Here is a 19,323-nt window from a genome sequence, read left to right on the forward strand (position 1 = left end):
TATGACCCTCCTTTAGCCAAATCTCTTTTGTTTTCTACCGCTAGAAAGCTTCTTCTATAAGGGCCCATTTTTTTTTTTGATAGATAAGCACAACTTGTATTAAAGGGCAAATAAGCCAAAAGCATACAGCATGTATACAAACTCAGCCACACCCCAAAAAGCAAAAGAGACAAGCAGCCTCAACGGCCCTTAAATAGCCGCTAGCCACTCCAAAAAGAGTAAAAGCGAAGAGGACTCCTCTCCCATGTACACTCTCACCCAACTCCACAAGTTACAAACAAAATGATTTTTGAGTTTCTGTATGTCTAAAGAGCCCCCCCTAAAGGCTAATCTATTTCTCTCCTTCCAAACCGTCCAAAAAATACACACCGGTATGGAATTCCAGATTTTTTTCCTCTTTTTCCCCACAAAGGAGCCCCTCCAACTAAGTAACACCTCTATGACCGTCTCTGGGAACACCCAATGAACCCCAAACAAGGCAAGGATAATATCCCAAAGAACCCTAGCCACTGTACAGTGTAAAAGAATGTGATGTACATTTTCCTCTTCACAACCACACAAAAAACAGCAATTAGGAAGCTGCCACCCTCTTCTTTGGAGCCTATCCAATGTAAGGATCTTCCCCCATGTAGCTTCCCAAGCAAAAAAAGCAGCTTTGGTAGGGACCTTGTCCACCCAAATGCATCTAACCGGGAATTCAAGGGAGTTAGGAGCAGCCAGCAGGTTGTAAGCACAGCTGACCCCAAATTTACCTTGACCTCCGCCTCTCCATACCACCGAGTCCTCTTCTTGGGAAAGCTTGAAATCCCTCAGCATGTTAAACAAAGCTTCTATGAAAACCAGCTCCCAATCATTTGAATCCCTAGCAAATCTGAGGTTCCAACCTCCTTGACCAAGGCTGGAGTCCCACACCTCACTGATAGTTGCATTTTTGTGCACCGCCAAAGCAAATAATTGAGGGAAAATTCTGGACAACGCCTCATCACCACACCAATGATCAGTCCAAAAATTAACCCTCGTCCCCTTTCCCACCTTAAACCTAATGTTGTCCCAACACCAATTTGCCTCCTTCAAAATCTCCTTCCAAACCCCAACCCCAAAGGCTCCGCGAGCTTCATTTGTCCGCCAACCAAGGCCTTCTTGCCCATATTTCACCCCAATCACTTTCTTCCAAAGAGTACCCTCTTCAAAAGCAAACCTCCAAATCCACTTACTCAACAAGGCTTTGTTAAGGAGATCAATCTTCCGTATGCCAAGCCCTCCCTTCACTTTTTGAGTGCACACCACCTCCCAATTGATGAGGTGAATTTTCCTTTCCATTCTCCCCCCTCCCCAAAGAAAATCTCTTTGTAACTTTTCAAGCCTTTTCGCTACTGACTTTGGCATCCGAAAAAGGGACAATTGATAAATTGGAATGCTAGCCAAGGTGCTCTTGATGAGGGTTATTCTCCCGCCCTTAGAAATGTATTGTCTTTTCCAAAGGGCTAATCTTCTCCTCATTCTTTCTTCCACCCCATCCCACATAGATATGGCCTTGTGATTGGCTCCAAGAGGTAGCCCCAAGTAAACTGAAGGAAGAGCTCCCACTTTGCACCCAAGCTCCACTGCCATTTCCTCAATTTCTTCAACTTCCCCAATAGGGATTAGCTCACTTTTGGCTAGATTTATTCTTAGACCAGACGCCGCCTCAAACCAAGCCAAGATCCAGCTTAAAGAGGTTAGATACTCTTTCTTAGCTTCACAAAAGATAATTGTGTCATCCGCAAATAGAAGATGAGAGACCTCCATCACCAGCCCTCCTCTCCCCTTAAGGCTGCACCCTGAGACGAACCCTCCCCCAACCGCCCTTCTTATGAGAGCACTTAACACTTCCATACCCATGACAAAGAGATAGGGAGATAGAGGATCACCCTGACGCAGCCCCTTGGAACTTGGGAAAAAACCCGCCGGAACCCCATTCACCAAGATAGAAAATTTGGCAGTTGAAATGCACCACCAGATCCACTCCATCCATCGACTCCCAAATCCCATCTTTTGTAAGACTTTCATAAGGAAATTCCAGTTGATGCTGTCATATGCTTTTTCAATGTCCAATTTGCAGATCAGCCCCTTCTCCTTACGCTTATACCAAAAGTCAACCACCTCATTAGCTATAAGAGAGGCATCCAGGATCTGTCTCCCCCTCACAAAGGCGTTTTGATCCATTGAAACCACCTTTCCAAGGACCTTCTTCAATCTATTTGCCAACACCTTGGCCACAAGCTTGTACAATCCCTCTAGCAAGCTAATAGGCCGGAACTCCCCCAGGTCCTCCGCTCCCCCTTTCTTAGGGATAAGAACCAAGAAAGTGGTGTTGAGACTTTTTGCAAAAGATTTTTGCAAAAGATTTTTGCACAAAGAACTCCTTGAACAGATCCATGATCTCCTCCTTCACAAAATCCCAACATGTTTGCCAGAAAGCCCCTGTAAACCCGTCCGGTCCAGGAGCTTTGTCACCATTCATATCCATCAAAGCAGAGTGGATCTCTTCCATAGTGAAAGGCACCTCCAAGCCTTCAGCCTCACAAGAGTTTAGGCGAGGGAGGTGCAGCCCCTCAATATCCGCTCTCCAACTTGGCTCTTCAGTAAGCAGCTGCTGGAAGTTTTGCACAATCCCCTCCCTTACCTCCTGCTCCTCAGCCCTCCACACCCCATTGATTTTGATTCTGTCCAGGGAATTGTTTCTACGATGGGCATTGGCCATCCGATGGAAGAAGCCTGAATTTTTGTCCCCCTCCTTCAGCCACAACTCCCTCGACATTTGTCTCCAGTGGGTTTCTTCCAAAAGGACCCACTTTTTGAAAGTTTCCTTAGCTTCCTTTTTCATTTCCGTTTCACTTACTGACAGGCTCCTTTCACTTTCCACCCTGTCCCAGAATTCAACCTGCTGGAGAGCCAAGCTCTTATTAACTTCTAGTCTGCCAAACACCTCCCTATTCCACTCTTTGATTTTCTGTTTCAGCACCTTCAGCTTAGAGGCCAATCTAAAACTGGCCTTCCCCCTCACCACCGTCCCCTGCCACCACTCCCGAAGGAGGTCCTTAAAGCCATCTACTTTCAGCCACATATTTTCAAACCTAAACGGAGATGGGCCTCGTCTTAAACCTCCACCCTTCAGCATAATAGGAAAATGATCCGATGTGGGCCTCGGCAACCTACATTGAACAACCCCACAACATTTATCCAGCCAGCACTGAGACACGAGGAATCTATCCAGTCTTGCCCATGCTTGGTTATTTCTGCCCCCACTCCATGAGAACACACCACCTTGTAGCGGAAGATCTAGAAGCTCTAACTCATCTACTACCTGAGCGAATCTTCTCATCGCACCACTTATCCTTCCCTGACTGCTCCTTTCTCTTTGAGACAGGACGACATTAAAATCGCCCCCTATACACCACGGGTCACTCCATATGCCTCTAATTGCCCCTAACTCTTCCCAAAAAGCTTCCCTCTCCTCCCTAGAGAACGGCCCATAAACACCTGTGAAGATCCAGACAAACCCATCCTCCACATTCCTTAGCCTACAGGAAATAGAAAACTGACCCACTTCCATCTCAATCAACTCCAGAGTTCTTTTATCCCAACAAATCAGCACACCACCCGCAGAGCCATGAGCATCCAAAGCCCCCCATTCCAAGAACCTCCCAGTGCCTAGGCTCCTAACCACTCCCTCAGCCATTAATTGAATTTTTGTCTCCTGGAGGCAAAATAAGTCCACCTTTTGACTCCTAATCATAGCCTTAATCACCTTTCTTTTGGAGCTATCATTAGCTCCCCGCACGTTCCAACTTAACAGTCTTAACTTCATTGGATAACCAGCATTTGATCCCCTCTTTCTTGCATACCATTCCTCAGCTTCTTCCCCCTCTCGTAATTAATGGAGCATTCTAATCTTTTCAGCTCCCGTTCAAACTTCGATTTGTCCAGAAGAATTTTACTATGGACTTTTTCCCTCCTTTTTCTGATCTTGACCAAAAAGTCCAGGATATCCTTCTCCAATCCTTTTGTCGAGAACCCCAGGAATTTGCTAAACCTGGCCAATTCACTATCTTCCCAATCAACCTCTTCCCATCTTTTTTCTTCCAATGTTTCTGTACGGATCAGACGTAGCTCCTCTCCACCTTCTCCATTACTGCCATTACTGGCCTCCATCAACTCCCAATTGGCTACTGCCCCTTGCTCCATAAACCCTAAACCATTGACAATGCAGCCCTGTGGATCTCTCTGGCCTACCTCCCAACCAACACCAGAGAAGTCGTAATACCCCAAAGGGGTCCGACTGGAAAAAAGAGGAGAGGAAGAAGGAGCAGCGGGGACCAATAATCCACCAAGACTAGATGTATTTCCATACCTCTGAGCTTCTTCCATTAGGGCACCATCAGTCTTTGGGCACACCACAAGGCTTGGTTCCTCCATCTTCTCCATGCTCTTCAACCAGAAAGAAGAAATGCCTGCGTCTGGCCCTTTCAACAGTCGTGGGCCAGTCCATCCCAAAAGGCAAGCCTCTCTACACGGGCCTAAAATGTTATAGCCCAGCCCAGACGCTTCTGATGACTGCAAAATTGGCTTGGCCCGTTCCACATCCTCCCTCGGCACCAGCCCAACAGCCTGTGATCCCTCACCCGGCAGCCCAGACGACCCACTCCATGACGGCCCAGCTTCGGAAGCATTTGGATCAGGCCCAGAAGGCCTAGAATCATTAATCCGAAATGCTTTAGTGGGGCTCCTCTCGTTCAACCCACCCAAACGGGGCTCCATCGGCCCGACCCATCAGACTGGCCCCTTGTCCCATCCGACAGTTGCTGCAGTTTCTCGATCCTAGTGACGCCCTCCACCTCCATCACGCGCTTTTTCGCGCGTGCACGGGCCTCACCCCCAACCTCGCCCACTGCAGCATTCTTCAACCCTCTCAGCCCTGCCGATGCTACCTTCAAGACCGGCCTGACCTCCCACCAAAGGGTTAGCGCATAGCACAGGTCTTCAATCCAAATTTCAACCACATTGGGTAGTTCTTCCCCGTCCGTCTTTACCAGGATCCGCGCCCACTGTAGCTCTTCTAGCCTCTCTGTTTGGGGATCGATTGCTAGAAACCCCCCACACTCCTCACCAATCCTTCTCAAGATGGCCTGATCCCAAAGAGAGACAGGGAGGCCCACGATTCTCACCCATGCCTCACGCCTTTTTTCCCCTTCCAGCATGCACCCCGTCGCGGGCCTCCATTTTTCCAGACGGAGAAAGAACCCTCTTACCGTAGTGTTTCCGAGGCCTAGAACTCTCTTCGCTTCGTCCAATCTTTCAAACTCCAACAACATCTTTCCCCTCTCCAGCTTTGCAACGCCCAGATTACCCTTCAGTTCCCAATCTTTTGCCAAGAGGGTTCCCCAAGCCTTCAGATCGTCCCCTCTCCCAGATCTAGGGTTCCAAGACCCAACCAAACAATGACCCAATTTTTCCAAATTTCTGCTTATCTCCTTCTCTCTAACCGCGACCTTGATTGCTGCATGATCGTTCCTCATCGGCTGTTTGATCACCTCCGCAAAGGTCTTCGTCGTGATAGGCTTCAACAAACTCTCCTCATACTTCTTGCCCTCATCCCCTTTCCTAACAATATCCAGACGCCTCAGCGACTCAATCATTGAGGTCCATTCTATAAGGGCCCATTTTTGATGCTCCATGCTACTCTTTTACTTCTACCACTTTTTAAGCTATGGCAATGTCATCTCCTTAGAGTCCTAAAATCTCACCTAGTTTAAGGTCATATCCTTCTTACGTGCAACATTGCCAAACACCTTTTTATTCCAACTCGTGAAGTTTGAATACATCACTTTCAATTTTGCAGCAAAAAAGAAACTATAAGATCCTCTAAAATTATACCCAACCACCACCTCTTAAGTAAATTTTTGGAGACCTCCTCCTTAAGCCACATAGATTCAAACCTAAAAGGAGTAGAGTCTCTCCTCACCTTACCATTATTTAGTAAATTAGGTGAATGATCTAACACAGGTCTCAGTTAGGAACCTTGTGCCACCCACTAAAATACCTTTCCCACCTCTTGGACACCATAAAATTGTCTAATCTCAATAGGAAATGATTATTCAAGCCATTGCATCAGGTAAAGGGATCCCTAAGCAAGGCAAGATCCCTTAACTCAACCTCCTTGATAATATCTGAGAATCTTCTCATGGTTAAGGACAACCTGGTGCCTCCTTGCATTTCCTTGGAAATCTGACAATATTAAAATCCCCTTTGATGCACCAAGGTTCATCCTAGAACCCCCTTTTATGGCTCCCAACTTAACTTAGAAGTCCTCTCTATCCCTCCCTGTGGATGGCTCGTGCACCCTTGTGAAGACCCACACAAAGCCATCCTTGCAATTTTTAAAAAGGCACAAGATCGAAAATTCTACCATTTGCATGCATACTATCTCTACCACCCTATTATTGTAGAAGACTAGGACCCCACTTGCACTACACTTAGAGCTCATCACACCCCACTCTAAGAATTTGCCCACTCCTAAGCTTCTCACTAAGTTCAATGACATCTTTTGGGTTTTTTTTTTCTTGCAAATAAGCCAAAGCCATATTTGTAGACTGTTACAATTTCCCATCCTTCTTTATCATTTCTATCCCCTCTTCTTGCTCCATTGTAGTTCATTGAACACTCCAACTTCTTTAGATCTCTTTCACATTTTTAAGGAAATCAATTTCTTTATGTATTTTCCCATACACTTTACCCTTAAGCTCTTTTCTTAACTTCATCCCTCTAGGGAGGGCCAAAATCTCCTCCTTGAACCCCTCAATCAACATGCCTAGAGACTTGTTGAAAGTGCCTAAGTTGCTAGAAGATCATCTTTCTGAGGGGGTCTCCTCCCCCACAGTTCTCCTATCTACTATCTCCCTTTTCTTAGCATTCTTGCCCTTTGCAACTACAATCGCCCCCACATTCTCTAGAAACTCCATCGAGCTACCATTTACTAGAATCATTCTCAATGGACCCCTATCAACTATTGGGAACGCTACATTAAACTCCCTTTCTAGAAAACTTTGGTCTAATACCCTATTCTCACAAAGAAAGAAGAAGAAGTCCTAATCCCCAAACTCCCCATTGAGTTTCTGATAATGTAAGAAGCAACATGGATTGTAACAATGCTTTTGCATCAATGACAAAAACTCCCTATTTAAGTCGCCATCTTCGACAAATCACTCTCATTTAAAGGGTCCAAAGAGGCCTCAAAACCAAAAGTGTCCCAATCCACACAACCCTCTTGTTTGAACCTAAATAGCCCAATCGACATTGCTTTTGGGTTTTAGGACAACCTTTTAACCTTGCCAATGGGTCTCCTAGCTGCTTCACTAATCCATCCTTTCTTGTAATGGGCTTCCATCAAGCCCTCATATCTTGACCCCTCAAGCCCACCTACTGCCACATTGTGGGCCTCCTTTAAACCTACATTGCCCAAACAAGCAAACCCACTAAAATTGCATACTCACCACTAACACCCTCCTCTCCCTCACTTGGCACACCTAGATGGGCCTTTTCAATGTTAGTAGAGACATCCGTTCCTTTCTCCTTTATTCTTAAGTTAAGAGGCGACATGACTTTTGCACCTTGCTGCATTGACAACAATTGGTTCTCCATGCTCTCTCCAACATGTGACACTAACTCACCTTCACCCTTAACCTCTAGCTAACCACTCCATGGGATTACTGGCGACAACCATGGTGGACGTTCTTAGCACAACTAGATTGCATAGCATGATGGACCCAACACTACTTACAATGATTTAGTTGTCGTCCTCTCTTCTTATCACTACTCCACCTATCTAACCAAAACTTGGTTTCAATCCCATTTCCAACAAAGATGCTAGTGTTATATCATAACTCACTCCCCACTACTAATCGAATTCCATAGCCCCACTTCAAAAGTTTCTCCTACTTCTTTGGACGTCCAATCATCATTACTTTCACCAAACTTACCAAGAATAACACGCTTCCATAGGCAATTGTGCTTGACAACAAACCTTCAAAACCATTTTCCTAGAAGGGCTTTGTTAAGAGTTGCACGATTTCTTAACGAAGGCCTTCCCAATTTCTTATCCTTACAAGTAGTTTCTCAAATAGGAGAACGGAGCATTTTATTATAATACAGTTGCATGATTGGGAATTAGAGGAGGTAGAAGTCTTGTTTGCGAGTTTGCATGAGCTTTCCATTTGTATGAACTCTAAATATAAGTTGGTGTGTTTGTTAACGAAGAATGAGGATTTTTTTGGTTAAGTTTTTTTTTATACCTCTTTATCAAATAAGAGGGTGAAGCCGTTTCCATTTTGCACAATATGGAATTCTTGGGTGCCATTAAGGATTAACTTCTTTACTTAGGAGGCAACTTGGGGCGGAATTCCAACTTTGGATCAACTCAAAAGGAAAAGTTGGAAGATTACTAGCATACGATGCATGTGCAAAGAAAAAGAAGAAATAGTTGACCATATTCTCTTTCATTGTTCAAAATCAAACTTTTTGTGGCAATTGATTTATGCTCTTTTTGGTGGTGCAATTGGTGATGCACTCTTTAGTTAGGGGTGCTATTGTGAGCTGGTGCGGGTCTTTTGCAAGAAAGAAGAGGAAAAAAAAAAGGCTTGGAAGGCTGTTTGGTTGTGTTTGTTTTGGACTATTTGGTGGGAGAGAACTAAGAGAGCTTTTGAAAATTGTGAAAATGTGGACCAGGCAATTAAATATTCCTTCTTATATCTCTTTTGGGATTGGGTTGGAGTGTCTATTAGGAATTGTTCCTTGTCAATGTTGGATTTTGTAGAGTGGTTAGGCTCTAAGTAAGGCATGATAGCTGTTTTTTGTGCCTTTATGCCATTTTTATTTGCCTTTTGACTTCTTTGCATACATTGTGTATACATTCTTGTTTTTTCTTTTGTTGATAATACAATCATTACTTATGTATCAAAAAAAAAAAAAAAAGGTTTCCCACTTCATAAAAGCCATCTTTTTGCCTTATTCCCCCATAGAAAGTCTCTTAGAATTTTTTTCAAATTGATTTTTCACTTCCTTAGGAATGACAAATAGAAACATTTAATAAATTGGCAGTTTGCTAAGGCTACTCTCAATAAGGTAAGCTATTCATCTTTGGGCAGATGATGCTTCTTCCAAGAGGCCATTCTCCTATCAAATCTCTTCACCACATTCCAAACAACTTAAGAACAAAGTCCCACCTCTCATTATCAACTACCTCCCCACTGGAATGAGTTCACTCCTCTGCAAATTAACTTTCATACTAAAGATCCTTTCAGAGTAAAGTTAAATAAACAAGTTGACCCACACTTGCTTCACAAATATGAGTATCATCTGCAAGAAGTGGTGATGGACTTGTATATCCACTCTCCCTCTACCCCCAACTTTGAAGCCTTTGATTAACCCTTTTTGAGCTGTCTTGGATGCTAGGTAACTAAAGCTTCCATGACAAGCAAAAAATAGATAACCAAGAGGGAGGATTCCCTTGTCTTAACCCCTGGAACTTTGGAAAAATCTGTTGGGGTCCCATTAACCAAAATGGGGAAGTTAATGATAGAAATGCAGAATCTCATCCACATCGTCTGTTACTGTCTTGTACTCATCTCGTCTTATCCAAAATTGATAGCAAGAAGTCGTAATTGACATGGTTGTAGGCCTTCTCAATATATAGCATACAAGCCACTCCATCTCTTAGGCTCTTTTTTCTAGATTCAATAGAGTCATTTGGAATTATAATTGCATCTAGAATCAGAATTTCATTTAGAATCTATCTACCCTCTACAAAAGCATTTTGAGCCTTTGAAATTACCTTCCTAATGACCTCCTCAATTTATTCATCAATAATTTAGCTAGAAGTTTGTAAAGACCTCCCATTAAACTAATTAATCTGAAGTTCTTTATATCTTTAGCCTTTGCTTTCTTAGGCAATTAGATAGTAGAGGTGACATTTAGACTTCTCATAAGTAGGCCCCGCTCATGAAACTCCTGCAGAAACCCCATGGCCTCCCTTCTTACTATGACCCAATTGCACTGCCAAAAGGCTTTCAAGAAACCATCTGGACCTTAGCCTTGTCCCACCATGTCCACCCCCCTCCATATAGATGGGGCCACCAATGCTACCTCCTCTCCTAATATGAGGATCTATAAATGAAGTCTGTTTCCTGCCCCCCTCTTCCCTGGGGGAAAAAGAAAGTGGGAAAACCAGTTTCATTTTACATAAAACAGAGAAAAATGCGGAGTCCTTAGAGAAGCTTTTGTTGCTTGAAAACAACTTAATAGGAAAGTGTTGAAGGTGGTGCATTCTCTGTGATTTATTTGGAGTTATGTTGTATTGCATTCATTCCACTTATAGAATTGGTTTTGATTTGTGAACTGGTTGTGAATCCAAGTTTATCATCAATAACTGTGTTTTTTGTTTTCCTTTTTGCAGCTTGCTTCTACTATGGTTTTTATTGCAGTGGGGGTTTTTGTTGCTGGTTGGATTGGTAAATTATAATTTTTATCAAAATCAGTTGGTGCTGTAGTTCTTTTACTCTCATAAATGAGACTTCTGTTAATTTTAACTCAATTCTATGTAACAGAGGTCTCATGTTGGATTCTTACCGGAGAACGGCAGACAGCTGTCATCAGATCAAGATATGTTCAAGTACTGCTCAATCAGGACATGAGTTTTTTTGATACATATGGTAACAATGGAGACATTGTGAGCCAAGTGCTGAGTGATGTGCTGCTCATTCAGTCTGCTCTTAGTGAAAAAGTATGTTATGTTCTAAATGTTGCTTCACAGTTAAGATAGTTAACTGCTATGCTTATAGGTTTTCTGCAGGCATATCTATAGCTTAACCTATTAATTGGCCTTTGATGTGACAGGTTGGGAATTATATTCATAACATGGCTACTTTTTTTAGCGGCCTCATTATTGGATTTATCAACTGTTGGGAGATTGCCCTCATTACATTGGCCACTGGACCATTTATTGTTGCTGCTGGCGGAATATCAAATATTTTTCTGCATAGGCTTGCTGAGAATATTCAAGATGCCTATGCTGAAGCAGCAAGTATTGCTGAACAGGTCTTTTCCCCCTCCTCTCCTCTCCCTCCCTCTCTTCCTCTCCCCTTGACTTCTTCCTTGTGCAGTTCCTCTGGTTGCAAGCTTTTGAACTTTAAATTTTATGGGCTTTTGCTTGCATTAACATTGCTGGCATTTTAGTTAAGTTTTATCACATGCTTACAAAATCTGCAGAATCATTCTTCCTGCAAAGCAAGAAATTCTAAGTGCCAAATATTTTATTTTTTGCTTATATATATATATATGTATTCATGTGTGTGTGTTTGTATTTGTATGCATGCATATGTGTACTTGTATGAATGTATGTATATGTATGAATATGTGTATCTTAATATATATATATATATATATATATATGCATGCATGTAAGTATGTGTGTATGCATTTGATTTTTTTTTTTTGTGTGTGTGAGAGAGAGAGAGAGAAAGAGAGAGAGAGGGGTCTTATTATGAGTGTTTTTGTGGCTGTTCCTTTTGCTTTAGTTAGATCCAAAATTCAGGGACTTGGGTCTTTATCATTCAGTGCAATATGTGTATAAATATGTTGTGACATTTGGCTTAATCTTTGTGGGTGTTTTTATTTTTTGGGTACCATTGCAGCCTTACTTGAGGCGTTGGTTGTATTCCTTCTCAACTATTTAGCATGAAGATGCAGGACGTGGACCCAACATGATAAAGACATGCTGATAGAGATCTCACCATCATTTTTGCTCATAGGCGGGCAAAACGACTTTGAGACCATGACTCAGAGCTGAATAGATACACCAACTTCTATATAACTCCTAACTTTTTTTTTCTTAAATATATTTCAAGAGATACTACTTCAGTGAACTTCTGAAATTGCTAGGATACCAGTATGAGAAGCTGCCGACCAACCCTTGAAATTATATAAGACTGAATCCATAGGGTCAGTCTCTCAAGTTTTGAGATTTCTTAACTAAAATAATAAAATCACCTGCTCAACTTGCATCTTAATCTAGTCCATCATAAATTGTTCGTATCACACTTTTTCCACCAGGTGGTGGTAACGTTTCTAATTTTCATTTGTAGGTCTTAATCTAGATCCATGCTTCATTTTTGAACCAGACCACTGGTGACCATCTCCGTATTCTTTTGCTTACAAGCACTCACTCCCAAATCACCATTGTGGACTGGATGATGTTGTTGATCCTTTGCCATTTGCCAGACTCCTCTCTCTATCCTGAAATAGTTCCTCACTTTTCCCTGTCTCTTGGTTCTCTTCTTTCTTAAAACCCTGTCAATGACATTAACGACCCTGGTCAAGATGTACATTCTATTTACTGTTGATGGACATACTTCTTGGTAAACACAATATAACCTATTTTCTTTTCTGATCGAGGGTATTGTACATAGTAGCTTCAAATCTTTCTTGTTTCCTTTAGTTCCTTTTTTCCTTGTGTACATTCAAAATTTCCACATGGATGGTTGCTAAGAACCCTGGATTTCTTTGTTCCCAAACCCTAGATTGTATAGGTACATGTGAATCTACCCTAAGCTTTTCTAAAAACTATTCTAGTGGAAACAATGACAATAAAAACCATTTAGAATAATAAACTAGAGAAAATAATAATCATACCTAGATCTGGAGGTTCTAGATCAATTCCTTGTAGTGAAGAACGTGCCTGAATAGTCTGAAAGTCTTGCACACCTAAGATCTTCCGTCTGTTGCCTCAAACCACGATCTTGGCACTCCAAAGTGTGGGCTTTGGAAGGGTGAATAGCTTGGCTCTCTCTCTCAATTTCTCTGAAGGTGGAAGATGGCTGTCAAAAAAAGCCCTTGAAACCCTAACCCTTAAGGGAGTATTTATAGGGTTTCCCTACTGGGCTTAAGCGATTTGAACCCACCAAGGCTTTTTGAATCTCCTTCTGAGGTGGTATTTCTATCACTTGACTTTAAGCAGGTTCAGAAGCAGCCCTATGCGTTTGACAAAATTGAAACATCCCAAGGAAAGAGATGGGTTGTTTTGAACGTGACTATTTCCATGACGCAACTCTAACATGCTTCCATCATAATCAAGAAAGATTTCTCAAAGATGTCTTGGGACCCTTAAAAAAATAAAGAAAAGCTCCTTGATGTTTTTCTGACTTGAAGTCTACCTCAAATAAAATTTTTTAATACCTTCATCAATCTACAGTGCATGCTATTGTTTGTCCTCATTTCCTGCCCCTTCGCCACAATTCCTGTTGGCACCACTCCAGTAAATGATGTGCACTTGGCCTTAACATGGATCTAAAAGCTTAATGTCACAAGATGCTTCAAATGACCCTCCCCATGGGCTTATATAGGAGGAGGGAAGTTTCTGGAGACTCTTGGAGCCATCTACACTAAGCCATTGGTGGGAAGAGTGTGAAAGGTTCTAGAAATGCCTAGTGATGTCCACACATCTCTACACTATGGTGGAAGGCATGAGAGGAGTCCAAGGCTTTCTAGAGACTTCTAGGAATCTCTTGTATATTCTTGTACATAGGGTTGTACATAGAATAGGGTGGGATGTTCTAGAATATTCTTGATTTGTAAGGAACCCTCCAAGGTTCCAGAGAGTTCCATTGGTGCCTATAAATAGGTGAGGGCCTCATTTGGCCAAGGCACCACCCAAATCACTTCCTAACCAAGCGAGTCCTCAAAGCACTTGTAAAAGCTTCCTTGAGTAATAAGAACTTTTATTCTTTAAGAGTTGCCTACTACGCCTTCTACAACTTCTGAGTCGCGAGTGTCTTAGCCTAGCAAGCTAAGCATTGGGAGTAAGGCTGACTTAGCAAGATCAAACGTCTTGACTTGTCTAAGTGCCGCACGAGCTTAGGAGACGACTAAGTCCCTGACATTAAGCTGTTATAATTTATGCCAACAATGTATATCATGCTTCATGCTTCAACATCCCTCATGTGCAAGCCCACACCTGCCATGGGAGGCACAAATTGCATTAGCAGCAAACAAATCACATACCTTGTTGAGTAATCAATTTTCCTAAAAGCTTAAGTTGTTAGGATTTGGGCCCACAATGTATGTCATGCTCCAACAGTTCTTTTATGTGAGAAAGCTTAAGTTCTTTCCATCTACCACATTGTTGTGTGTCTTTGTATTGTAGTCCTGCCTTTAAATCTTGATTCTGTCATAAATTTCCCCATATTTCAAACACCAGCTTTCTAGCTAGTCATTTTGAATGGAACGTCTGTAATAGCTCTATGTTCCACATGCATCTAGTTTTGGTTGAATGGTTATTTTTGAATTCAGTACAATAAATTGTGGTTGTGTTTCGAATGAGTCAAGCTGGGTCAAGTATGTTGTTTAACATCATCTTGGTTAATGAGTATTATCAACTGACCATTCTCAAGTGCAGGGGTGTATTTTATGTGTGCGCTTAACATCCATCTACTTTGTTTACTAACTTAAGTTTCTAATTACTAAATTTCTTTGGGAAAGAAATCATATACTGATGGTGATGCTGCTGCAAAGTGGTCAAGCTGAGATGGAAGTGAACGTTTTTCACAAGATTTTTTTAGTGACCTTTGAAAGCAAACCTTCTCTTCCTTGTTTGAACTGTGTGTTATGAACATTGAGCATCTCTTGGTTGAAAATGTTAACATATTGCTTCTCTGTGCTTGCTTTTATGAAATGATAGGTGGAACTTTTAAAAATTTGACCGTTCGAGAAAAAAAAAAACTTTTAAAGAATAGGAATCTGATCCAATGCCGGTAAACTTATGTATGTAGCAATTTCATTAATTTTGCAGGCAGTCTCTTATATTAGGACCCTATACGCATTCACAAATGAAACATTGGCCAAGTATTCCTATGCAACTTCACTACAAGCGACACTGAGATATGGCATATTGATAAGTCTTGTGCAAGGACTTGGGCTTGGATTTACATATGGGCTTGCAATATGTTCTTGTGCCTTACAGCTTTGGGTTGGAAGGTTCTTGGTTATACATGGAAGAGCTCATGGTGGTGAAATTATAACTGCACTATTCTCTGTAATTTTAAGTGGCCTGTAAGCATCTTGTGCTCACTTCTTTGTCTTACCCCTCATTTTTTTTGGTATTTATCATTTATTGTTTCTTGTTTGTCTTACAGTGGGCTTAATCAGGCAGCAACAAACTTCTATTCATTTGACCAAGGGCGAATTGCTGCGTATAGGCTTTTTGAGATGATAAGCCGTTCAACCTCTGTGGTTAATCATGATGGGAATACTCTACCTTCTGTACAAGGGAACATTGAGTTTCGGAATGTATATTTTAGTTACCTATCTCGTCCAGAAATTCCTATCTTGAGTGGGTTTTACCTAAGTGTACCTGCTAAAAAAGCAGTGGCACTTGTTGGCAGGAATGGCTCTGGAAAAAGCAGCATTATTCCGCTAATGGAGCGGTTTTATGATCCCACATTAGGTATTGTAACTCATCATTTTTCCTTTGCAGTGTGGGGACATGTTACTTTTTCAAGGTTTCACTGTAACCCATAGTTCCTTTTCTGTTTGAAGATTTCAATGGTTTTTCCATTTTATGGTGTAGGAGAAGTCCTTTTGGATGGAGAGAATATTAAAAACCTGAAGCTGGAATGGCTAAGAAGCCAAATAGGACTTGTCACCCAGGAACCTGCTTTACTAAGTTTGAGTATTAGAGATAATATTGCTTATGGGCGACCTAGTGCTACTTCAGATCAGATTGAAGAAGCTGCTAAAATAGCTCATGCACATACATTTATCAGCTCACTTGAGAAAGGATATGAAACACAGGTGAAACTAGAAAAATATAAAATATCAACTCAAACTAATATTACATTATGGCCTTTGTCTTGATCTAATCTTTCACTATTTTGCCTTTGTGTGATTCTTACCCATTTCAGGTGGGAAGGGCTGGTCTAGCATTGACTGAAGAACAGAAAATAAAACTTTCTGTTGCTAGAGCAGTGCTTTCAAATCCATCTATTCTTCTGCTTGATGAGGTTACTGGAGGACTAGATTTTGAAGCTGAAAGAGCTGTACAGGAGGCTTTAGATCTCCTTATGTTGGGACGATCAACAATAATAATAGCTAGGCGGCTTAGTCTCATAAGGAATGCAGATTACATAGCTGTGATGGAGGAGGGTCAACTTGTTGAAATGGGTACACATGATGAATTATTAACTTTGGATGGCCTATATGCTGAGCTTCTCAAGTGTGAAGAAGCTGCAAAACTTCCAAGGAGGTAGAATACAAAGCATGCTTATGTTTTTATCAAAATATCAAAATATCTCGCATTGTTACCTGCATCATTAAGGTTCAGCATTATTTGTGTGTAGTGTTAATATGATAATTCCTGATCTACTGTTTTTTGTTTACTAGACCGAAATGTTTACTTGTCACAAAGTTGCATATTTATGTGGTATATATCTTTATCTAGGATGCCAGTGAGGAATTACAAGGAGACAGCAACTTTCCAAATTGAAAAAGATTCATCAGCAAGTCATTGTTTCCAAGAACCATCTTCCCCCAAAATGGTCAAATCACCTTCTCTTCAGAGAGTTCCTGGCATCCATGGATTTAGACCCTCAGATCTTGCTTTCAACTCACAAGAATCACCAAAAACTCGAAGCCCTCCACCTGAGCAAATGATGGAAAATGGTGTGCCTTTGGACTCTACGGATAAGGAGCCTTCAATAAAGAGGCAGGACAGTTTTGAAATGAGACTACCGGAGTTACCCAAGATTGATGTCCAGGTGGCACATCAACAAACATCGAATGCTTCAGACCCTGAATCCCCTGTTTCACCACTTTTGACATCTGATCCAAAAAATGAACGTTCCCATTCACAAACTTTTAGTCGGCCCCATAGTCAATTTGACGATGTGCCAATGAGAACAAAGGATGCAAAGGATGTGCGACATCGAGAATCACCTTCATTTTGGAGGCTTGTAGACCTTAGCTTGGCAGAATGGCTTTATGCTGTCTTAGGAAGTATTGGTGCTGCTATCTTTGGTTCTTTTAATCCACTTCTTGCTTATGTTATTGCACTGATAGTAACAGCATATTATAGAGGTGGTGAAGGTGGTGAACATTCTCATGATGATCGTCGTCACTTGAGGCAGGAAGTAGATAAATGGTGCTTGATCATTGCTTGCATGGGTGTTGTGACAGTGGTTGCCAATTTTTTGCAGCATTTCTACTTCGGTATCATGGGAGAGAAAATGACAGAAAGAGTTAGGAGAATGATGTTCTCAGGTAAGTCACTCCTTTAATGTATGGTTTTGTATATATTTTTCTTGAGCTCAAAGAATTAGGAATATTGGTCAATTTGTACTCTTTTATTGTGAATATATAAGCTGTCTTTACCTTATATACTATTACTATTGCAGCAATGCTGCGTAATGAAGTTGGATGGTTTGATGAAGAGGATAACAGTGCTGATACCTTGTCCATGCGGTTGGCAAATGATGCTACGTTTGTGCGAGCTGCATTTAGCAACCGACTTTCTATATTTATACAGGACAGTGCAGCTGTTATTGTGGCTGTCCTTATAGGGATGTTGCTGGGATGGAGATTGGCTCTTGTTGCTTTGGCAACCCTACCTATTCTTACTGTTTCTGCTTTCGCCCAGGTGTGCACAATCTCTACAATCTTTTCAATTTAAAATCATTTATGAACTTAGAATTGGCCTTATTAATTTCATTTTCATCTTGTAATCAACCAATGAATTTGCCATGAGTTGTCCCTTGCATCAGCCTTGGGGCGGGGGGGGGCGCCCTTTTCTAGGGAACATTTGAGGTTGTTGCTCGGTGATATCTTTTTGGTCATCGTCTATAATAATGCCCTTTCTCCTACTCCAACTAAAATTACATTTCTTAATATCTGTTGATTATACATATTCATAATTCTAGCCCTGTATTTACTCTTATTATTTACTCATCGATCAAATTTTGATATCAGTAGGCAACATAAGTGATGAGATCTCTTTTTTATATGTTCATATGGATCATAATTTCCATAAACTAGCTAGTTGATCAATGACAACTGAGGATGTTAATCTAATATTATGGGAAATCATGTGTCTCACCTAGTTGTTATCATGTTCTAAAAGAGTGGCATCTCAGTGATGGGGGAAAGCCTTTTAAAGTTTATTCAAGGAAGAAAGGGAAAACCTAAGTAAACTTTAAGTAGGATTAATATTAATTAGAATTGAATAGGGATTGGTATTTGTTGGAGTCTAATTAGGATTAGCTAGTTGAGTTATAATATAATTAGAATTTGAGTCATGATAGGTTATTAGAATCCTAGTAGAATAGGTTATTAGAGTCCTAGTAGACTTTGGATTTCTTAGAGAAGCCTATAAATAGGCTAATCAATGTAAATCAAAGGGATGAATTTTGATGAATAATATTATACTTTCTTTCATTGCAAGGTTGCAACCCTCAATGGTGAGACTCCATTGATTTTCTTCTAGGTGAGACTCCTAGAAGGCCTTAGTGAGACTCTAAGGTTTTCCATCTTTTCTTCATTGTTTCTTCTTTCTCTCTATTTCTTATCTTATAATTTTCTCTACCATAAAGTTTATTCCTTGTTCCTCTCCTTACACCCTAAAAATAAAACCCTAGCCCACCTACTGTTGAGTGTAGGCAACCATCCTAGGGTTGTCCTACATCACTCAGCTTAAAAAATCCTTCAATTCCATTCGCTCCACATGGAGGGGAAATTGTCTTTCTTTGAGTGTGTGTTAGTTTAGTGTTGGCCTGAGTTGGTGCATCAGGGTTTTTGCTCTTGTTTGTTTTTCAAGTGTTTCCTGTGTATACTTCCTGTTTGGTGCATTAGAGTTTTTGCTCTTGTTTGTTTTTCAAGGGTTGACCCCTTAATGGCTCTTTTCTTTTAACAATATTACTTACCTATAAAAAAAATTAACTCCCTTGAATAATGGATAAAGTTGTTTTGTATAAATTCCCACTCAAGTAGTTCCTAAAAAATTGGGTGTCACCGCAATCAAGAATGACGAAGATGAACTGATCGCAAAATTTTCCTTTCTCAGGTTTCTTTGTGCCTCTTTGTTCAGTTCTATTTAGGAGGATCTTTTGTCCTTCATACAATCTTTTCTTTCTTGCTGTCAGTGGTGTTTGCTCCAAAAAATTTCAGTGATGTTCACATTATCTCATTCTTACTCCAAGTCTCCAAGTCTGTGAAGGCTGTACTAAGTCTCCTTTTTTGTTCTTTCTT

General features: G+C 41.2%; 1 protein-coding gene across 1 annotated transcript in view; it reads left to right on the forward strand.

Moving 5' to 3' along the window:
• The window catches only part of LOC100259831 (ABC transporter B family member 20), a 28,342-nt gene that overhangs the window by 6,741 nt on the left and 2,278 nt on the right, over nucleotides 1-19,323 (forward strand). Inside the window, exons 2-10 of the mRNA XM_002284187.5 lie at nucleotides 10,490-10,544; nucleotides 10,641-10,816; nucleotides 10,930-11,130; nucleotides 14,879-15,138; nucleotides 15,222-15,532; nucleotides 15,656-15,879; nucleotides 15,990-16,330; nucleotides 16,526-17,343; nucleotides 17,478-17,719. Coding sequence (XP_002284223.2) covers nucleotides 10,490-10,544; nucleotides 10,641-10,816; nucleotides 10,930-11,130; nucleotides 14,879-15,138; nucleotides 15,222-15,532; nucleotides 15,656-15,879; nucleotides 15,990-16,330; nucleotides 16,526-17,343; nucleotides 17,478-17,719 — 2,628 coding nt within the window. The remainder of the gene's footprint in view (nucleotides 1-10,489; nucleotides 10,545-10,640; nucleotides 10,817-10,929; nucleotides 11,131-14,878; nucleotides 15,139-15,221; nucleotides 15,533-15,655; nucleotides 15,880-15,989; nucleotides 16,331-16,525; nucleotides 17,344-17,477; nucleotides 17,720-19,323) is intronic.

This window comes from Vitis vinifera, chromosome 13 (assembly GCF_030704535.1).
Source record: "Vitis vinifera cultivar Pinot Noir 40024 chromosome 13, ASM3070453v1".
Classification (NCBI taxonomy): domain Eukaryota; kingdom Viridiplantae; phylum Streptophyta; class Magnoliopsida; order Vitales; family Vitaceae; genus Vitis; species Vitis vinifera.